Source organism: Oenanthe melanoleuca, chromosome 7 (assembly GCF_029582105.1).
Source record: "Oenanthe melanoleuca isolate GR-GAL-2019-014 chromosome 7, OMel1.0, whole genome shotgun sequence".
NCBI classification, from domain to species: Eukaryota; Metazoa; Chordata; class Aves; order Passeriformes; family Muscicapidae; genus Oenanthe; species Oenanthe melanoleuca.
The window spans coordinates 30,986,156-30,998,953 of NC_079341.1; the positions used below are offsets into that span (position 1 = coordinate 30,986,156).

The 12,798-nt window shown below is 40.5% G+C and overlaps 1 protein-coding gene across 2 annotated transcripts in view; it reads right to left on the reverse strand.

Moving 5' to 3' along the window:
• The window catches only part of DARS1 (aspartyl-tRNA synthetase 1), a 36,902-nt gene extending 28,150 nt beyond the window's left edge, over positions 1-8,752 (reverse strand). Inside the window, exons 1-3 of one of the 2 annotated variants that reach the window (XM_056495924.1) lie at positions 8,582-8,752; positions 7,512-7,569; positions 2,553-2,645 (exon numbers count right to left, since the gene is read on the reverse strand). In XM_056495924.1, coding sequence (XP_056351899.1) covers positions 2,553-2,645; positions 7,512-7,569; positions 8,582-8,653 — 223 coding nt within the window. In that variant the 5' untranslated portion in view covers positions 8,654-8,752. The remainder of the gene's footprint in view (positions 1-2,552; positions 2,646-7,511; positions 7,570-8,581) is intronic. The other variant, XM_056495925.1, reaches the window with a different exon arrangement.
• Positions 8,753-12,798: the final 4,046 nt, after the last annotated feature.

Below are 12,798 nucleotides of genomic sequence, written 5' to 3' on the forward strand. Positions count from 1 at the left end.
CAGAATGTTCAGGCAGTGAACAAATAAAATAATTCCATCAAAAATAAGCACATAAACCAACCAGTAATCCACCATCTGTGTTGGATAGAAGTACTAAATCACACAAGACCTCATGAAAGAGAAGGATGTAAGGAAGTAATGTGTATAACGAGCAAAAAAATGTTGGTTGTATAAATTAAATGATGGTCACATATATTTGCCAGCAAAGAGAAGACTTTACCTGGTTTATTATAAAATTTGGCCCAATATTTAAATTCTTGGTGAAATTCTTGTTTTCAGATATTTCATAGACCTTTGGTCTAACACTGTGCATAAGCTCTAGCTGCCTGGCCAAACCCAGATCAATTTCCCAAGGGCTTTTCAATGATAAACGTGATCAGTAGATTTGGCTGGCTTTAAAATAAGGCCAGAAATAACATTTATTCAATCTGTGATACAAACCACAGGGCCCTGTGCACTTTAATTTTAGTACAAGCCACAGAAATTCCCAACACCCCATTCTTTACACATCCTTCAGTTAATTTCCATCAGATTCCATTAGTGATTTGCTATAGGAGACAGCTGGAATCTGCAGTTGTTCCCATTAATTTTTTTTCTGTTTATTGGTCAGAACCAGACAGGGTTAAATAAAGGCTACATTGGTTATTTAGGAGTCAAATTCAAGTTTCTGAGAAAAACTAAAGCTTGTTTTTGTGAAAGATTTTCCTGTTTCCTGCAAGGCTTCCCTTTCCACAGTGGTAGGAATAGTGTCATGTTGTGTGTGGGAAAGGCTAATATTATTTTTTGCTCTTAAACATTTGCTTTTCTTGTAAGATTCTTTCCCCAAAGCTTAAGTAAACAAGCATTTGGCATTCCCTAGCAGCACTCCCTGAATGCCAGAATTGTTCTGTGTTGTCAGACCAAGAGGGAACAAGAGACACCATCAATAAATTCAGATCATTCATGCCCATGATCAACTCCTTTTGCTTTCATTCTTCACGTTGTGCTAAAGAGTTTTGAAAATAAGCACTGTTGTTTCATCAAAAACAAAACCCTTTCCTGAGGTCAAAGTGAAGGATTACAACAACTTCAAGTTCACATTGCCTTGTTACAGAGACATTACTGTATTTGACATAAATGTATGCATCATACAAAATCCCACATACCAATGTATTACAGAGAGCAACCAACAACAACAGAACTTTACACTGCTTTCAAGGTCTGCATAGATACCTGTTTCTAATATACTGAATTCTGTTAATAGCCTAAACTCTTCCTATAATTGCAAAAAAAAAAAAAAAAAAAAAAAAAAAGCCATAAGGATACTTTAATCCTTTAATCTATATACTGATAGTAACAACAGTAACATTTAAATCAGATGGAGTGTCTTCTCTCTGAACAACTCCATGATGGAATGACCAAGGCTTTCACAGCTTTTGGAGCTGACTATTTCTTTAATTAACCAAGAGATTTTCATTACAAAAATACTGAGGAAATTACAGAGGACTACTTAAGTTAAAAGATTCTAATAAAAATTAAAATGTGCATCACATTTATATATTTTAATGCAGCTCCTTATTTTAACTGACTGCAGCACAGACACTCATTAAGAGGGACATATTTTAAGAAAAAGAATTCTCAAAAAGAAAAAAGAATCTGGTATCTTTGATGATATTCTGTACTGGATTCTCACCCCCAATTTGCATCATTCCCGAATTTAAGACTACTGTTAAGTTTTGTTCATGAAGATAATTCCTTTATGCTTTTTTTTTTTCTTTTTTTCGTTTTTTCAATTCTTGGAAAGACAAGTTATTTATATCTACAGAGCTGCCAAACATAACTGAAACCAGCACAACAGTTGTCAGCATCTGTTGTCAACTGCAAAGGCCAAAGCCTATTGAAGTTTGCATATGGCAACCTGGTCTCCAGAGGGAACTTCTGATTCCAGGGAAGAAATATGGCTGTCAGACAGCCAAGTGTGACAGCCCACACTGCTGAGAATCTACAAACGGGTTTCCCTTTTGTCTTGCTAAAGAAAGATGATGCTTCTTATTTGAAGTTCAAATAGATATAATTAGATACCGGTAACCGAAAGTAAGAATTCTGAAATTTTAACTGATTTTTGTTTCCTGTCAAAGAAAAGGTGTGGTAAAAATACACATGTGCAGCAGAAGAAATATGATCTGTCTGACAACGGATAAATTTATAATACAAGTATGTTTTACTGTAGAAGCTTATAATTATTTTATCTCAACTATTAACACCTTCAGGAGAATTACGACATTTTAAAATTACTATTATTTACAATTGTCCATATATTATTTAGCAATACATTAAAACAAAAATTCACTTTTACTACAATAACTGATTTCCACACAGCTAAAACCAAAAGCTTCTTTTCCCTCTTGGGAAAAAGAGAGGTGGAAAAAGAGAAAAGAACCAGTCAAAGCAACACGGAGGCAAAAGTGGCAAAGTTTTCTTGAATGAAAGACATAAGCAACAGGTCACGAAACCAAAATAAACATTAAGGTTGTACTAATGACATGATGAAATAAATTCTGGAGGCCTCTCACCTTTAGCTCTGCTGGTGTGAATTCTGCCACGAACCCAAACCTCTTCATCAGCCTTCTCCACCGTCAAGTCTTTTATGCGAACCAAAACTCTATCTGAATTACAGAAAAAACATACATTTTAAAATAGTTTTTACTTTAAACTCCAAACTGACTTTCTATCATTGCTATTGATAAAACTGACAATAAATCCAGAACATTATTTTTTATATCAATGGTATAACTGACTTACTGAAAACACACAAGATCCCATTTCCTTTCTCAGTGACTTGTACTTGATCCAGTAGCTTTAAATTGTTCAAGTTTATTTTTTACTTACACAGCAGGGTCAAACTGCACTTTACTAACAGCAAAATTCACTGTAATTCACAGACAGCAGAACCCAGCATGACTACACTGGTTTTGATAGGACTTCACTGTACTACCTGTACTTATTACTCTAAATTTCTGCAGCCTAAGGGATGTGAGCCCTGCTGCACTGTGCAGGGTCAAAGCTGCCGTGTTGAACCCAGCAAAACAAAGGCTCAGAAGTGACATGACTACTCTCTGTATCTACCTTACATAAGTAGCATGAATATAACTGTAAAATAACTATTATTTAAAATAAAGAACAGAAAGAAACCACAAATAAATGTACATTATAAATTTTAAAATATTTATTTTGATTAAAACAATAGCATTTTGGAGCAATGAAAGTATTACTGTGTAAAATGGATAACATTCATTTTAGGAGAATCTCTTTCACAACCTGACCAAGCACTACTATCACTGTCAGAGCCAAGACTGGATCAGAAGAACGCTTCAAATCCAATGTAGCTGCAAAGCTAAATAACAACAGGAATGCATGGCTTGGAAAGAATGGATTTTGGATAGCAAAGGGAAAAAAGTTATCAAGGAACATATTTTTAAATAAATCAGGACTTTAAAAATTGTATACAACCATCACGAACTAACAATATGCTGGGTGCATGCTGCTAGTCCTTGCATGACTCTTTCCTCACAAACTTCTCCCTAGTTTCAAAACAACATTAAATTTGCTAAGACATTTCCACTGTAGACTTTTCCTGACAGAACTTCTCTAAAGTTTTGGGGAAAAAACACCCAACTTTTGCCCACTCCAGATTACCATCTGCTGTTCTGGACTCCTTCCTTCTGTCTCTGAATATCAGCCACAGCTTGCCCTGCAAGCCTATTATTCTGCACCAGGGATTTTAGGGGATTGAAAAGTTTTATTAGCTTATGTCAGGGCAGTGCAGTTCTTTCTTCAGAGATACATATCAAATCCAGAACAGAATGGAAATGAACAGAGAAATGTGATAGGAAATTGACTCAAATATATTCATAAAGTGTTTACAAGTGAGTGTGTGTGTGCGCTGGGGAAGGGAGAAATGGGAATAAAGATGTTATAATTTGGCAGCAATTTCTGATATCTTTGTGTAGTACTACAGGAAACATACAACCATCACAATCCACAACCTTCAGTATTTCTAAGCTTGATACTCAGACAGTTAAAATTACCTTAGTCAACTTGAAACTGTATTGTTACAAAGTTAAAACATTTTCTAGGCAGACTCATAAAGACAGAATGAGGTGTTACCCCTTTCATGGATCCTTAGTGTTTCAGAAACCATATACATTAGATAAATATAAGTCTTTTGGATACCTAACAATTCATGTTTCACCAATGGTAAACAAGACACATTTAACACAGAAAATTGTTATATGGTAATAATTATTAAAAACTATTTCACCTTTCATAAAAAAGGTAATAAACAATATCCACAAGATGACATCATAAAGCCCTTTCTTCCAACAGCAGATCACATAATCACAGAATGGCTGAGGCTGGGAGGAGCCTCTGGAATGCCATGTGCAAGCAGGGTGGCATAAAGTCAGCTGTCCAAGATCATGTTCTGACGGGTTTTTAATATTTCCAAAAAGGGAAACACTTCCTGGTCAACCTGTACCAATCCCTGGTCACCCTCACATGAAAAAAAAATTTCCTGATTGTGCCCATTGCCTCTGCTCCTGTCACTGTGCTCCACTGCAATGAGCTGGACGTAGCAACTATGCCACGTTACTTTCCTCCTCTGACACTTCCCAAATCTAGCTCTTTTTTCCCTTAATGTATAGCCCAAACTCTTCTTTTCAGCATTCTATATATAATTTTTCTCTCAGAACTCCAACTTCTTCTAAACATGGGACGAGAGGATAAAAGTCCAAAAAGCTGTGTGGGATACATAAAGCAACACTTTTCCACCTCTGGACTCCATTCCCTGCCTGTAACATCAATCTGTTTACTAAGATAATTTATCCTGCATCATGGAATTTAGAACACTATGATCAATATTTCTGCTGTCTCTGTGTAGTGCCAGAATCCTCAAAGTACCGGAAAATTTTGAAAAAGAGAAGGCAAGTTTTACATAAAAACCTGAAAATTAAAAGCAGTATTAGATGAAAGCTACTTCCATGGAGGGGATATGAGATAATGGCTCTGAAGGGAGAAAAAGGAATGGCAAAAAATGGAGTTTTACTAGCAATTATATAGCCTCGAGCAGGCAGGAAGGACTTAAAGACCTAATATGACAGGAGGCAAGAACATCAGATAGCTAGGGCACCCAACATAAGCAAAAGATAGACTTAAGTGGGCCAAGAAAGAAGGCACATGTGTCTGTGAGCTCAACAGAGCACAGTGCAGAAAAAAAGTTGTGAACCTGAGAAAAGTTCTAATTCGCCTACAGAGGAACAAGCATTTATCAGCATGGCAAAAGGATAATAAGGTTACTCCTTGGAAAGGAAGAAAGTTCTGACCACTGCAAGCTGTGTGAGTACCCTGTCCAGCCAGTGACTCCAGGACAGTGCAGCAGTCTGAGTAAGCAGAACAGCATCACTACTGCAGCTCACTCTGAGCTGCCAGCCAGGGCAGTGCTGTGCTGGCTCTGCTCACCAGCCCTTGTGTGGGCTGCATACCTCATACCACCAATGGCTACTCTGATTTAGAAATGGCAGCCAGACTTCAGAGACTTCACACAGACTTCAGAAACAAAATGAATACACTTCAGAGAGATGGGAACTTGATTGTCTGTGCTTCTCCACCACTCCCTGTCTCAAGCAGCAGCTCCTCCAAGACACCCAAGGCAAGGAGAACACCTTGGGGAGCTACTGATGATATTACAAATAATATCTCACACTCCTGTGAACCCTTTGGCAAGAGCTCTCCCTGGCAGGAACTACTGAATCTGTAAATAAAAGTGCATTAGTCTCAAGGAAGAGACTAGGCTGAACTTCAGCTTTTTCATTATAGACATTTTGTTCTTTATTGTTACCAAGTTTTTGTGTTCTGGATAACCACTTTCTAAAATTACAAAACAGCAGGGGTGCCGTAGATTACATTTTAAGCCAAATGGGAAACTCACTCAACATTGTCAATACACTGTGAAGTTTTTTTTAAACAAGTATGAAAGGTCAAGCAGACAACACAACTAAATATGATACTCAGCCTTTTTTATATAATTTCCTGTAGCTTTCACCATTTTCCTTTTCAACATAATTTTTTCTCTAATACTTCTGAGTGTTTCTTTTGAATATGAGACAGTTGGCATTTCTCCATGAAAGCAGGACTTGATCTGCCATCTCAATCTCCCAGCATGGGTCCCCCACAAAGTTGTTTGCTCTGGTATGTGAATCCAGGAGAGGAATCAGAGAGCTGGGCTGCTTCCAACACGATTTCAACTGGTTCCCTTTCTCTGGCAGCTAGAATGTATTCTATTCAATAATGACTGCTCATGCAGTCTCTGCTCTTTTTCTCATCCCGTTACATTCTTGCTATAAAGCTTCAGTTGTTTCCAACCTATAAGTGCTCTTGTGACTACTTCTCTTCTCTACATTCTGCATTTCCCTTCCTAAAGGGAGATCAACCAAAATAACCACCCAAAGGAGAAAAAAATCACCTAATCACAGATGATGTTTCTGTTTTACATTGTACTATGAAGAAGTTACAAGAAGCCAGTCAGTTACTTTTCGTCATTACCATTTCATGCACTGAATTCAATACAAAGATTAATATTTCTTGGGATATTAGTCTGGGAGATTGTTCTCCATCTGCTAAGTTTTTCTGAATCTCAATTTCCCATCAGGAGAAAATCAGGACTTCCTGAATTCAGAGTGGTATGACTGAGAAAACCCATAAATATTCAAGGATTTGGTGCCCATATACAGGAGAAATGGAAGGCTGCATAAGCAGACACATCATACTCAGAGAGCACTGCTGTAATAAGTCACAGCAGAACTTAGTCCAAACACAAAAAAACCTGACATCTCAGGACTCAGTACATTAAAAATAACTATAATTTAGTAATTAAAAAAAAAGTCCACAGTGATGGACAGACACAAAACTGACAAACTGTGTAAGGCACAGTCCAGGCAAGGGCAAAGACTGAGATTCCTCCCAATCCAGAATTGAGCTCCGACAGTCAACCACACTTATGACTTTTTTTTCTTCCCTCCAACCTCAATTTCCTGTTTCAACTCCTGTCCATGACCTCCAGTCCAATTACCACACACCTTCAAAGCCTGGCCTTATCTTTCCTACACCCTCCCATTAAGGAGATTTAAACTCTAAGATCATCCCACAACTTCCTCTTTGCCAGGCTGAACAAGCTCCCTCAGATCCTGTGCTCCAGTCCCCTGAGCAACATGGCAGCTCTCCACATTTGGAGTGTCTCCAAAATGTTAAAGCCTTCCTTGCACTGGAAAGACCAAAACTGGACATGGCACTCCAAATGCAAGTGTCTCACAAGTGCCAAATGTATCTCAATAAAGTGGGAAAATGCCAGTGGGATTTGAATGAAAAAGTTTGGTAAATGATTTCTCAAGGAAGTACCGAAAATATTTGACAGATAACTTCTTTTTTCCTTCTGTCCCAGCCCCTTGCTTGCGAAATCTTTTTATTTTTCAACTGACCTGGTTTCTCTTGGGATTGTATCATTGATGACACTCCATATCTTTCCTTAGCATAATCCTAGAATGGAGGTGAGAAATATGTATCAAAGCACACACAAGAAAACTGAACAACATCATCACAGAATTAACTGAGGTAACACAAAATAATTTGCTATAATATTTTAAAAAATGCATTTTGGACTTGTAAGAGATACACAAGGGAGAGAAGACACTTGTGCCCTGGAAGAAAAAAATAATTCCAGCAACAGCAACCATGTGTGAGGATCATTACTTGCTACACAGAAAATTAGTGTGATTACCTCTACAAGGAGCCTAGTCCTCAAAAAATACTTGAGTCCTATATACGTAGACAGATTAAATATTTCCTTCCCATATTCAGGCACACTGAGAAATCTAGCAGATCATATGTAATTGTCACAGCCCAGTGGAGCTTGACTGTTAACAAAACCTGCCAGCTAAGGCACAGAGGAAGGCAGCATTTTTACCAAAATATCACAATTCTGGTTTTCCAACTAAACCCATTCATTTCCAAATAAAATCCCTTGGTTTATTTATTCTATTCTACTAATCTGTGAACCAAAACTCCTACTAAATACTTTATTAGGGGAGGGTTTTGCTTGTCTGCTTTTGATGAATTGTGGCACATTTGTAACTTTGGGAAGCCACCAATACTTGGAATTCCTTATTGCTGATGCAAGAATAAGCCAAAATTACTTTATAACAAAATGAACTGATGCTCATTGTTAATACTTTTTTCTTCTTGAAGAAACACAGGCCTACAATTTTTCAGCACTGCTGTGATCTTCACGTAGAAGGCAGAAGACCTGCCAGGCCAGCAGGAGCCCCTGCTAAAACCTCCTGCTGTGGAGGAGCAGCTCAGGTGTTTCTGGGGGGAGCAGAGCTCTTCAGGGAATCTCAGGCTGGGCCCGGTGAGGGGCAGTGGGGGAGGCAGGCAGGGTAAAGCCAAGAGCAGCTGTGCCCCCGGGCTCGGCCAAACCCCGCCTGGGCCCAGCGCCCCCACCCCGCGGAGCCTCAACAGCGCGCCCGCCGCGTTCCCTGCAGAGACCCACATCAGCCGCCGACGAGTCCTCGTTCTCCGGACGGCGGTCCTGGCCCTGCCCACGGCTGGCGGCGCTCGGCATCCTGCGGCAGCCGGCGCGGCCCTCACGGTCCCTCACGACACAGCCGCGCGCACGCCACGCCGCTTCCGCGCGCCCGGCTCTCGCGAGAGCGCCGCGCCCGCCCCTGCCCCGCCCGGCACCGGCCGAGCGTATCGCGAGAGCTGCCCCCGGCGCGCGCTGCCCGCGCTGCCCTCAGGGCAGGCTGAGGGCGGGGCAGGGACCATGGAGGCGGGTCTGTGCTTCCCTCGGAAGCCGTCTGTTCCCTCACGAAGCCGCTGCCATCCTGGCACCTCCAAGCCCGCGCTGGTGATGCTGAGGCGAATGCCGCGGAGCTGTGCTGGGCAGGGCTGAGGCAGGACGGGTTTGGTCCTCTCTCGCCCTGCTCCACAGTCCATTGCATTGTGGCCAGAGGTAACATCAAAGAATCACAGAATTGTTTGGGTTGAAAGGGATCTGTGAATATCACTCAGTCCAAACTCCCGCCAATGCAGGGTTATCTGGAACGTGTCCACGTGGGTTTGGGATGTCTCAAGAGAGGGAGACTCCACGCCCTCCCTGGGCAGCTGTTCCTGTGTTCTGCCACCCTCAAAGTAAAGAGGTTCTTCCTGGTGTTGAGGTGAAACTTGACCAGTGCTCCTCATCCTGCTGCTGGGCATCACAGAAGAGTCTGGCACCGTTCTCTTGGCACCTGCCTTGAAGATATTTATATGCATTTAAATAAACATGTTTTACTGAGGTGGCCAGCTAATGAGTGTGGAGCCAAATCAAAATGCACTTCTGTTCTATTAGGCACACAAACGTGGCTTGCCAGTGCTTACCCTGGTAGCAGTTCTGAGCCCTTGCCCAGTCACCCTGTTTATAATTAGCTGTTTATTAGTTAGCTACAAGTACGTCTGGTAGTTTTGAGAGGATGAGCAATAGTGCAAATGCAGGTGTTTCCCTCCAGCTGGGTGCTTGAAGCAATGCTATGCTTCTGAGCTGGCTGCAGGTGACAGCTTTGAAATGACAGAAATCAAAGCTGGATGCAGCTGGCAAATCTATAGATTGTTTATTTTGTGCAGGGCGAGAAAGAGTTAGCGGTCCTGATTTAAATTTTAGTTTTGAATTTTCACATTTGATTAACTAATCCCTTTTGCGGTATCGATTAGAGTTCTTCATTTCCTGTCCTACAGTTGTTTATTTTGCAGCACTTTGTACTGTACTGGTTCAACATCTCTTCTCGTGGGAATCCCCTTGCAAAGTTCCCCTTCTGCGTCTGTCTCAGAGAATTATCACTTCAGCATGAGACCGCACAGCTTTCACAAAATCCTTTCTTCTCATGCACTGTTGAAAAGAATTAAGATTCAGTGACAGAGAAGGCAAATCACTGTCAGTTTTCATTCCTCACCACAAGAAACGAAGTTCTGATGGTGGGGTACTGTGTATTGTGCTTAAATGCTAATGTAACAGTAACAAAGCACGTGCATTTCTCTGTGTCAGTTGCGTCTTTTGTTACCTGTCACGTAGAACCACTGCTCAACCTGAACCTGAACTAACAGATAGATGCAAATCTCGTGCCTCACCACGGAGCAGGCGGTACCACCTGCACGATGCAGAGCTTTGTAATTCTCCTTTGTAATTCTTGGCATTTCACCGACTTCGCTGTGAAATTCAATCAAGAAACCAGCCCTGTTACCCTTATTTCTGTGCTGGGAGCCTTCCAGTGGTGACTAGCATGAGTATTTCCTCTGGGGCAAATAACCTGAATGTGGTTCTGAAGGAAAAACCCTTTTAATATATTGAGGGTGTTAACTGAAAACAAAATATGGCCTTTTACAGGGCACCGTGGCTAATTATGCCATTGCCAAACTTCCAGAGAAGCATTTTGCAGAGTTCATGCTCTCAGGTTATTTGTCCAGGGTCCCTTTGTCTTGCAGTGCAGAAATAGATTTTTTGAGCAAAAGTCTGTAATACACTGAAAACAGAAAAACAGAAAAATTAAATTAAAAGTAATTTAGTATGCAGTTAAATAAACGCCTCAAAATTCTCCACTTAGCTCGGGTCTGCAGCAAAAATTTATTTTCTATCTCACTAAATTGATTACAAACCCTCAGTGAGGAGCACAAAACATCACGTGCGGAGGGTGCCGCTCGTCTGCCGCACCTTCTGTTTCACTGCTCCGCTATCGACACCCGAGCGATGGGGGCAGTACCTGCGGCCAACCTGGGCGCGATAAGGGCGGGCAGGGGCGGAGGGGCTGCGGGGAGCGGCCAGCGCTGTCCCCCGGGGCCTGGCCCGGGATTAGCACATGGAAATGACATCACCCGCAGCCAATCGGGGGGCCCCGGGGGTGCAGCTGGATGGAGGCCATCCTCCACTTAAGTAACAAGACATGACATACCATGTGCTAATGCTAAATAATTTATCCCTCAGGCATATAGTGAATTGCAAAGCCAAGCTGAGGCCTGGTCAACAGTTTGTAGTTTAAATTAAAATTGGCTTTCCCATCTTCAGGGGAAGGAGGGGGTTGTCAACTGTTGTGTTGAAAAGTGAAATGCAGATAATCTCTTTTTTTCTCTTCCCTGCACTCCTTTCTCCTGTTACAGCTTGATCTTATCAAAACCCTTTTCAGTGATTTTGGGGGTGTACTCCACAGATCTCTATTTTATGAAGGAAAATCATAGAGAAAGATTTAAGATATTGTGAATAATTATATCCAATATATCCTTGAAATTTAGGCATTAACACCTGTAATATCCTAAACCAAAGCTATTCCAAGATTTAGTTATATGTGTTTCAAGTTACAAATGGTATGTGGGCGTTTCCATAGCAGAGCCATAAATTTGTCTCGTTAGGAATCCAGAGGCATTTGCTGCTGCTGAGGCTGAAGCTCAGGCCCAGCCGGTGTCAGGATGCTAGAGCCAGCAGCACACAGGGGTGGATGTGATGTTGAACCACAGCTGATGGCTGCTGGAACTGAACCCCTTCCAACACAGCAGTCCAGCTAAGCTTGGCCAAACCTTTGACATTTGTTAAAATATTGAGTTGCTTTTACTTAAATATGCTAAACAACATTTTCCCGGAAACCACAAGAATATAAAAGTAATCAGCGCTTTCCATAACCTGTCCTTAAACTGTGGGTCAAATATTCTTTAATCTTCCAGTCTTCTATTGACCAGGAAATCAAAAGTTGCAATATGCACGGTGTTGATGGGAAGGGGATAGGAATAACCTTTAAATTATTTTAGAAGAATAAATTAAAACAACCTCTGCCCTATGGAATAAATCAGAACATATTTATCTATTCTCTACTTGTTTGTCACATTAAAACCTAGAGAGCATGAAGTGGTACAGAGATAAAAAGAGCATGTGGGGAAAAAATACAAAACAAATTGGTAGTGTCTCTGAAAGGTCTTAAGGGAATTCAGCTTTATTGCCACAATAGCACACTTTTTCGTGTGCAATTGCTTGTTGTCATGGAAATGGATTTTGAAGATTTCTCCTATTTTGGATGCTGCAAGGCATGCTTAATTTAATTAAGAGGTTGCCTTTGATTTTTTCCTTTCCATATTTGTTTACTAATCTAGGTTATTGTATGATTCTCAGGCCAGTATTCCAATTTGCCTTAGATAACAAAAAGAAAAAAACATGCCACTGAAGAAAAAAATTGCAGGAGCAGCTAAAATATTAATATATTATTTATTTTGTAGGTTATATAAGTTCATAATGTTCCTTCTGTGATAGGGAAAGCTCTTCTATTAATAATTTCAACCTTGACAGAAGTGTATTTTTGTAATTGATCATTCTCTCTTTGCTAAAACATTTGTACAATGAATAAGAAAGCCTTTGCATCTAGATCCAAGTAGGAACAGAATTTGGCAAATCTAATTCCTTCCTGGATTTTCGCAGCTCTACTTCCTTTAGGAAGTTTTTAGTCAATGGGAAACAAAGGCTTATTGAAAGGATTAAAGTTGCAGCTATTCTCTTTGTTTTAGAGCTTCAGTCATGGTTTTCCTCTAGTAAACAACATTTGCAATTAATAAAACTTCTAAAAAAACAGGAACTTTGGGGAAGTACGTGCTTATGATAAGCAGCAGGATTTCTTTTGACAGAACTCTATACAAAGGTGTAGTCTTTTTAAGTTCAGACAATGATAACAATTGAGTTTCTCAAAGCATTTTGGAAGT